Below are 9677 nucleotides of genomic sequence, written 5' to 3'. Positions count from 1 at the left end.
TAAATTGCTAGTCAGCAGCGTTACCTCTGAAATCCTGGTTGCTTACATCATCCTTGACATTGATGGTGAGGTAGATGGGCAGGGGGTTCTGGCCATGGCTCAGAGCAGCACGCTGCTCTGACAGTTTGCAGTCATTTCTCTGTGGGGAAACAACATGGTTCAGGAAAAGAAGCTGCCATTTCGGGGCATCACGGAACAAGGGCACCGTCTGGAGCTCCTGATCCCACCGGGCTGCTTTGGGGGCCCTGGCGGACACTAGTTAAACCTGCTTTTAAAATGCACCGGGAGCAGGTACACTCATCCTTGGACTGTCCACCACCCCAGACATGTGGGTGGTGTGGGCCTGGGTCTGCAGTTTAGGGCTGTCCCTCGGAGCCCCAGGGTTCTCCTGGTGTCTCGGGAACCAGAGAAGGAAGAGGTAGGGGTGGAAGAGGCAACCACTGCCTCTCTCCTCCCCGTCATTTCCACCCACTCAAATTGGAGCAGCTCCATTTGTTTTTTAATCTGAGGAGTTGCTGTTTATTTCTGTTTGACTTGTTACTACTAATATTCTCTCATTTCTTTTTTTTAAGCTCTTTATTGTTGAAAGTATTATATATGTCTCCCCCGCTCCCCGCCCCATTGACCTCTCCTAGCCCTCTCCTGCCTCCCAGCACATGCTCTCACCTACACCCCCCACCCCCCCGTCTGTGTGCATTGGTTGGGCTCATGTGCATGCATACAAGTCTTTGGTTGATCTCCCCCCTCCCCCCAAACCCTCCCCTGCCTTCCCTCTGAGGTTTAACGGTCTGTTCGATGCTTCTACTAGTCTCTGAATCTATTTTTGTTCATCAGTTTATGTTGTTCATTATATTCCACAAATGAGTGAGATCACGTGATACTTATCTTTCTCCTCCATTGTTCTTATCTGCTTTGCATGTTGCATAAAATGTGCTTGGGAAGGGAAAAAAGCTTCTTCTTCTCTCTCCCTCTCCCTTCCTTCCTTCCTTCCTTCCTTCCTATAAAATAAAAAATCTTCCTTCCTTCCTTTCGTTCTTTCTTCCTTCCTTCCTTCCTTCCTTCCCTCCTTCCTTCCTTCCTTCCTTCCTTCCTTCCTTTCTTCCCTCCTTCCTTTCTTTCTTTTCTTTTCCTCCTCCTTCTCCTCTTTTGTTTTTTAACCTAAAGCTTGGATATTTGGGCCCCAGATGGCAGCCAGGGTCCCTAAGTTCCCAGAGCACTGTGCTGTATAATCAGAGTGAGAGTCCTGCAGATCAGCCGGGGCCACAGGCCACCCTCCCAAGAGAATCAGCCAGTACAGACAAGGCCAACTGAGCCCTTAGAGTTCCAGGGGCTGTTCCCAAGCCTAGCAGCTGCCTACCAAGTGAACCTCACTGGGCCCATCCTCTGGGTGGTGACCTTGAGAGGGAGCCCTGCAGACCTCCAGCGGCTGGAGTATCACTGAGTGAGGGTCCCAGCTGCTCTGAAATCCATGCTGAGTGTGTGCTGAGGCGATGCTTCCCATGGGTGGCTCCCAGCCCATTACTGACATGGGGGCAGGGCTACTGAGGCAGGCCCAGCTGGGGGTGTCGGGCTCCTCTGACAGCCAACTGGGCTGTAGGACTCTCAAAGTCTTGCTGAACCTTCTAAATCACACAAAGCTGTTTCGGATGCGTCCACCCAGCCTTTCTTCTCTCTCCTCCACTAGGGGTCAGACTTGCGTCGCAGTGTGATGGCTCTCCAGCCTTTCCCAGCTGCTCCCTATTGTCTCTCCCAGGCGTCTTGGTTTGGCTCTCAGAGGATAAGCTACCTCTCTGCAGGTTGCATTGAAGCCATCCCCAATCAGGGGGTCTCAGTCATACTCTAAAGAGAGGTGGGAAGACAGTCCCACCATCTTCCTCCATCACACTTTCCGGCACCTCACACCTATGACATGCAAGGATGCACCTGCAGGTCCAACTAACTCCCTCCTGCTGCGATAGAAGCCCAGATGCCCCGATGAGGGAAGAGACCCGGGCATCAGCCAAGGCGGGGTGCGGCCCAGGAGAAGCTGGTACCTACCTCATCCCCCAGACAGGCCTCAATCAGCAGGCCCCAGAAGTCTGTGAAGTTGACCTTGTAGCCTTCCTGGCTGCGCTGCTGGAGCTCCTCCCGGAATTTGCGGAGCTGGTCCGGGAACAGGGCGGGCATCTTGTCCTTGACCACGTGCCTCCGGGCCTCAAGGATGGCAGTCTCCAGGTTTTTGGAGGACCAGTCAGGGTCACGGTACAAGGTAGCCATGGTCCTGGAGAAAGACAGGCATGGCTGATAGAGCTGAGCCAGCCCTGGTCCTGTCAACCCCAGGCCCTGGCAGGAGAGAAGGCGGCAGCTCAGGGGAAACCCAACCTGCCTGGAGAGGAACCTGGAGGAAAGGGCGTGAACATGGTCGCATCCAGTCGCAGTGCTACCATTTCTGGGTTGCCTACTGTGTGCCAGGTAGCATGTTGCTTCAGAGGGAGGACTCAGGACCCAGATCTTCCTGTTCTAATCCAGACCCTACCACTCACTAGCTATGTCATCTGGGGCAACTTACTCCACCTCTCTTCACCTCAGTTTCCCCATCTGTGGAAAGGGGAGAGTTATGATAATTGTACTTATCTCACAAGGTTATTGTGAAGATTACATCAGTTAATGCCATGTAGTGTGGTTAGAATAGCACCCAGCACAGAGTAAGTCCTGGGCCCTAGTGGGGTGGAGCCATTGTTGGAACCAGGCTCAGCTGATTCCACATCCCGGGCTGTTTCCGCTCTGCCACACTAATACTTTCCATAATTATGAGGCTGGCTAAAGGTTTGTTCCCCCTTCTTCGTAACTTACACGTAGGCCATGGGGAGGAGAAAAATAAAGATGGGGATCCCCCTAGCCCTGGGTCTTTGTCCCTGTCTGCCTCGTCTTGGCCGGGACCCAGCTTTCTGCCTGTCAGCACAGCACCGGGACCCCTCACAGTGGCCCTTGTCTCCAGCTGCGGGGTTGTCTGAAAGTGGCCTCATCCTTCACAGCGCTTGTTTTTCATCAGGGAAGGCGGAGGTTGGTCAGGAGATTTCTTCAACTAAAAGCGCCCTGCTCTCTACAAGTTTCACTCAATTACTTTAAAAAAGCTTTCAAAGCCGTTTCAAATAAATGGTTTTAAAGGAATCCTTTCCAGTGCTTTCCTGGGCCAGGTACCCCTTTCCCCCCATAGAAGCAGGTTCTGTCCTGAACCTACTACCCAGGGGCAGCCATTTGACAGGGAGGCTAAGAACCTGGCCCTGGACTCTGACCGCCTGGGTTCCAATCCCAGCTATACCACTCATTAGCTGAGCGGCTCAGGGCAGTTCCTTTGTTTCTCCAGCTAAACAGTGAGCAGAATGGCATCTCCCTCATGGTTTTCTGATGAAGAAGAAATGAGAGGATCCATTGGAAACAGTCACTCCAGTGCTTGGCGCAGAGGCCAGGCCGATAACTGTCAGCGGTTCCCTCTCTGGCCCATCTGGGCTGCAGCCTCAGGGCCCCTCACGCCCAGGAGCCCTTGGTTTTCCCAGGAAAGTTCACATCCACTCGCCCAAATGAAAGTCACCCACCCAGAGCGCCTTCAGGATGAGGGCCACAGGCCTCGAAGGCACAGAGGCCCACCAGCCCCAGACAGAATAAGACACAGGCCTGGCCGAGAGAGAGACCTCGGTTGGTCAGAGGGCCCTGGCCACACTGGGCTAGGGCTGCATTAGGCCTTTGGTGGCCCCCTTCACCATCAATTATTAAAAATGTTGTTTTAGGACTGTTGTATAAAGACAAATATAGGAATGTCTTTATAAAAATATTTTATTCTATCTAGAAGTTCAAGTTTTTCCTTCTGATCTGAAAAGAAAACATTTCTGTGGCCCCTACAAGGACCGTGGGACCCAGGCCTGGTGTGTCCTGTGGAGAAGCCACCTCACGCCAGTCTCATCTGGGGGAGCCAAGTTCTCACTCTCCTTGCTCGGCAGCAGAGTGAGGATGTGCGAGCCTGGGGACACCTGCAGTGCAGCGGGCGTGGGCAGGGCGGGGTGGTGGGCTGGAGTGTGGACAGCCAGGGCAGCTGGGCCAGCTCCACGACCCTGGGAGACTTGATACCCACTCCCTCAGGAGAGAGGGCAGCTGTCTCTCCCCAGCAGGACGGGATCAGTGGTACCAGGAGTTCACTCCTGGTTGGCCACCATGCCCCCGGGCCTGCACACAGCCCCAGGGTAACAGTACCAACGTGTATGATGTGTATAGTGTCTCTCGTGTACCCAGTACAGGGAGAGCCTCTCCAACAACCCCATAAGGTCGGCACTATTATTATCTCCACTTTACAGATGTGGAAACTGAGACTCAGAGAGGCTGAGCTCACGCAGCTGTAAGTGGGGGAGCGGCCCAGGCTTCATGAGTCCCTCCTACATGGGACGCGGGGGCTTCACCGGAGACCCCAGGCTGGCCCTTCAGCTGTTTGTTCTGGGCTCCACCCGACAGTAGCCCCCAGTTCCTTACCAGGTGGCCCCTGACAGGCCAGTGATGTAGCTGGCACAGTTCAGGAGGTTCAGCTTCTGCAGCCCCAGCAGGTGGCCATACATGGCGGTCATGGATCTTGTTCCACCCCCTGTGGCCATGATGGCTATGAGCGGCACCTAGGGGCATAGGAAGGCAGACTGTTCAGGCAACGCTGGGTGGAGAAGCCTGGCAGTGACAGGCAGGAGCTGAGAAGGACAGTGGAGGAGGGAGAGCTGGCACACAGAGCAGAGAGTGGGGCACGGGGTGACTTGAAAATTGTCTTTTGCAGAGTGGCTGGCCAGCCAGGAGGTCTAGAATTAGACCTTAGCTCAAACCCAATAGTTGGTGTCAGTCAAGGGCTCCAAAGCCTCACACGGGCTTAGTACATCAGGTCTTGTCTGGAAGAGTCCTTAGCACTGTTAGTCTAGCCCTGAGTTAACAGATGCTGAAACAGAGGTACAGGGGGCTGGGTGGCTTGCTCAGTAACCCAGTTTGTACACGATTCCGTAATGGTTGCAAATTGATGATCTCCTATAGAAGGATTTGATGTGAGGGCATCAGCCTGGTGCATGGTATGCGCCTAATATATGCACCATATGTGTAAGAGCAGAAGGAAGTGAATTTCTGACGTGCGATGGGGCAGGGTTGTCACCTCTGGGTTGACGCAGGTTTACTACATATGCCCTGGTGTGCTTCCCTAATGAGGGGAGGAGGGGGCTGTCTGCCAAGGCTTCCCTGTCTTCATTTGAGGGGAGACTGAAATCCTTCTGTTGGCTAAGCCCCAGCGCAGCCCTCCTCAGGCCCGAGGTCCCCATTCTCGCCAATGGTCAGCTTCAGAAGGCGACACTCGGAAGGCTGCCCTGCTGCAGAGGGGACTGTGGGCCTCAGTCCTTCCCGCAAGGTGACAGAGGGCTCCAACAGAGGCACCCCTGTCTGCGCCATGGGAAGAAGCTAGCCATGGGAGTGGAAGCTGCTTTTCTCCAGCTTCCATGGCTGTTCTTCCTGGGTGTGTGTAAGCTTTGGGGAAGGGAGAATTGAAGAATGAAGGTCCCAGGGCCTTCTGAGTGGTGGTATGGGCTGTGGGAGGAGGAGTGTCATGTTTTCCTGGCTGGGAGAGGAGGTCATTTGTCACCACAGGATCTTTTAGTGTTCCTTTCTTTCTCTCTCCACTCTGATCTCTCCTCCCCTCGTGAACACAACTGAATCGTACTGAACACAGCCCTTACCTGGAACTTAGCACCAAAAGCAACCAGGACAGGCAGCACCAAGGCGGCCGGGGCAGGGAGGGGCCGGGGGGGCAGACATCAAGGCGCAGTGTCATCGGAAATACAAGTCCAGAACAGGCACTGAGCCCAGCCGGCTGACCTCTGCTTACCCACCTCGTCCATCTGCAGGTCCTCCTCCAGCTGCAGAACCTGCTTCAGCGTCTCAGCCACCACCACGTTCCGCTTCTGCAGGAACTCCAGTTCTTCCGGGCACAGGCTGTAGCCCAACCGCACGTCCAATGTCTGGGGGCTGTGGGGACAGAGGACCTTGGCTGAGCAGGCCCATAGGCCCCACCTCCATGGAGAAGACATGACTTTAGGGTCTCTGTTTTTTTCATCTGTCACATGGGGCTAATTGTGCTTAACTTCTAGCACTGTCTTCAGGACTTAATGAAACAACAAATATAAAGGCCCCAAAGCCTTAGCTGGTGCATTGAAAGCAGGTATTCGACAAAATTAGGGACTCATTGAGCCCTCTACCACCTCAGCAAGATCTGGAAAGTCCAGAAATGTTTCCCTGGCACCTTCTATAGACCGAGGCCAGACATGGGGACAAGGGTCCCTGAGGTCCTTCTGGCACTCTCTCTGGACAAGGTTCTAGAGTAAGAGCTCTTCTGAGCCAGAAAAACATGGCCCTGTTCTCATGGAGCTCACACTGTTCCTTAAGCTCTTCCTGTTCCTGGAATAATAATTGTCCTGTGTGTGTGTGTGTGTGTGTGTGTGTGTGTATGCAGTTGACAAAAACCCTTCACTTCCCTGATCTCACTATGTCACCCCCCAGGTCTGCAAGACAGGTGGGGCAGGAGCTGCTGCAGCGGGACAATGCCTGTCCTCTTTGCATCTCATACCTGCCCTGAACAAGTCCAGCTCCTGGCCTGGCATCCAAGACCCCACGTGATCTGTCCAACCTCACCTCCAGTTACTTCCTGGAAGAGTCCATCGGCTCTCCAAGCTCAGGAGCACTTTTGGTTCTGAACCTTTGCACAGGTCCTTGCTTTCCCTGGATGCTTCCTTCCTCTTCTTACCTACATCCCTGCATCCTCCAAGGCCCAGCCCCTCAGCGACTCCAGGCAGATGGACCTTGACACTCTGAGATTTGAGTCACTAACAGGGTCACACCTCCTTGATGGCAGGGCCTGGGAGCTCTTCCATCACATTCTCCCATGGCTACCATGGGTCTGCAGACACAACTGTGAGGAAATAACTCTTTTCTCGACCTCAACAAGGAATGGATAATAGACCAATGATAATCATAACATCAGTTGATATTTGCTGAGTGTCCCACTTGCCAACAGATCAGTGGGTTCTTGACATGTGTTCTCTATCCCACTGGATCCTCAAAGCAACCAACAATGGCCAGTACTTTTGGTATTGCTCCAATTTACAGAGGAGAAAAACTGAGACTTAAAATAACCTGTCTAGAGCACAGAGCTAATCAAATTGGAAATGGAAATTATGACCATTTGATTTTTGACAAGGGTTGGAAAATTCAATAAAAAGAGAACAATCTTGACAAGAAATAATGCTGAGACAACTGGATAGCCACATGCAAAAGAATAAAGCTGAGCCTCTATGTCACATTGTGTATAAAAACTAACTCAAAATCAATCATAGATCTAAATATGAGAGAGGCCATAAAGCTTTTGGAAGAAAACATGGGAATAAATTTTCATGACTTTGGATTAGTTAAATACAACAACAAAAGAACACACAACAAAAGAAAAAATATATATAGATAAATTGAAAGTCACCAAAATTTAAAATGTCTGTGCTTCAAGTACTAGCCACAGTGATCAGACAAGAAGAAAACATAAAAGGCATCCAAATTGGAAAGGAGGAGTAAAACCTCCATTATTCACAGATGACATGATATTATACATAGAAAACCCTAAAGACCCCACCAAAAAACTACCAAATTTAATAAATGAATTCGGCAATGTAGCAGTATAAAAATTAACATCCAGAAATCATTGGTTTTTCTTATACACCAATAATGAATTTTCAGAAAGAGAAACTAAACAAACAATCCCATTTACCATTGCAACAAAAAATTAAGATACTTAGGTAAAAGACTTGTACTTGGAAAACTACAAGACATTAAAAAAAGAGAGAGATAGAGGAAGATATAAATAAGTGGGAGAATATACCGTGTTCATGGATTGGTAGAATTAACATCATTAAAATGTCCATACCACCCAAAGCAATCTATAGATTCAATGCAATCCCTATTAAAATACCAATGGCATATTTCACAGGTCTAGAACAAAGATTCCAAAAATTTGTTTGGAACCAAAAAAGATCTCAAATAGCCACAGCAACCTTGATAAAGAAGAACAAAGTTGGAGGGATCACAATACCAGATATCAAGTTATACTACAAAGCCACTGTAATCAAAACAGCCTGGAATGGGCACAAGAACAGACATATAGACCAATGGAACAGAAGAGAGACCCCAGAAATTGACCCAAGCCATTATGCTCAATTAATATTTGACAAAGGAGGCAAGAGCATACAATGGAGTCAAGACAATCTCTTCAATAAATGGTGTTGGAAAAATTGGACAGATAAATGCAAAATATGAAACTAGACCACCAACTCACACTATACACAAGTTAAATTCAAAATGAGTAAAAGACTTCAATGTAAGTCATGAAACCATAAAAATCCTAGAAGAAACCATAGGCAGCAAAATCTCAGACATCTCTCATAGCAATATGTGGATACATCTCCTAGGGCAGTGATGGCGAACCTTTTGAGCTCGGCGCATCAGCATTTTGAAAAACCCTAACTTAACTCTGGTGCCGTGTCACATATAGAATTTTTTTGATATTTGCAACCATATTAAAACAAAGACTTGCATTTTTGATATTTATTTTATATATTTAAATGCCATTTAACAAAGAAAAATCAACCAAAAAACTGAGTTCACCTGTCATCTCTGACACGCGTGTCATAGGTTCGCCATCACTGTCCTGGGGCAAGCAAAATTAAGGAGAAAATAAACAAATGGTACTACATCAAAATAAAAAGCTTCTGTCCCCCCACACAGGGCTCAGTGACCTATGAACCAGGAGGTCACGATTTGATTCCTAGTCAGGGCACATGCCTAGGTTGTGAACTCAATCCCCAGTCGGGGGCATGCTGGAGGCAGCTGATCTATGATTGTCTCTCATCCTTGATGTTTCTCTCTCTCTCCCTTCTTCTCTGAAAATAAATTAAAAATATATCTTTAAAAAAAGCTTCTGCATAGCAAAAGAAACCATCGACAAAGTAGAAAGGGAGCCCACTGTATGGGAGAACATAGTTGTCAATGATATATCTGATAAAAGGTTAATATCTAAAATATATAAGGAACTCATACAACTTAACAAAAGGAAGACAAACAATCCAATTAAAAAATGGACAAAGGACCTAATAGATACTTCTCCAAAGTGGACATACAGATGGGGAGACATATGAAAAATGCTCAAAGTCACTGATAAGCAGAGATGCAAATTAAAATGACAATGAGGTGTCACCCCACACCTGCCAGAATGGCTATCATCAGCAAATCAACAAATGACAAGTGCTGGTGAGGATGTGGAGAAAAGGGAACCCTAGTACACTGCTGGTGGGAATGCAGACTGGTGCAGCCACTATGGAAGACAGTATGGAGTTTCCTCAAAAAACTGAAAATGGAACTTCCATTTGACCCAGTGATCCCACTTCAGGAATATATCCCAAGAAACTAAAAACACCAATCAGAAAGGATATCTGCACCCCTATGTTCAAAGCAGCACAATTCACCATAGCTAAAATTTGGAAATAACCTAAGTGCCCATCAGCAGATGAGTGGATTAAGAAACGGTGGTATGCCCAGCTGGCGTGGCTCAGTGGTTGAGCATCGACCTATGAACCAGGAGTAAAAATAAA

The 9677-nt window shown here is 49.2% G+C and overlaps 1 protein-coding gene across 1 annotated transcript in view; it reads right to left on the bottom strand.

The window, feature by feature from the left end:
• The window catches only part of PLA2G4E (phospholipase A2 group IVE), a 38082-nt gene that overhangs the window by 8379 nt on the left and 20026 nt on the right, over nucleotides 1-9677 (bottom strand). Inside the window, exons 11-14 of the mRNA XM_015557634.1 lie at nucleotides 5880-6015; nucleotides 4501-4637; nucleotides 2038-2260; nucleotides 25-139 (exon numbers count right to left, since the gene is read on the bottom strand). Coding sequence (XP_015413120.1) covers nucleotides 25-139; nucleotides 2038-2260; nucleotides 4501-4637; nucleotides 5880-6015 — 611 coding nt within the window. The remainder of the gene's footprint in view (nucleotides 1-24; nucleotides 140-2037; nucleotides 2261-4500; nucleotides 4638-5879; nucleotides 6016-9677) is intronic.

The sequence above is a fragment of the Myotis davidii genome, unplaced genomic scaffold (genome assembly GCF_000327345.1).
Source record: "Myotis davidii unplaced genomic scaffold, ASM32734v1 scaffold46, whole genome shotgun sequence".
In the NCBI taxonomy this organism is placed as follows: domain Eukaryota; kingdom Metazoa; phylum Chordata; class Mammalia; order Chiroptera; family Vespertilionidae; genus Myotis; species Myotis davidii.
The sequence above is the reverse complement of the archived record's forward strand: the minus strand, read 5'-3'. Positions and strand labels throughout refer to the sequence as shown.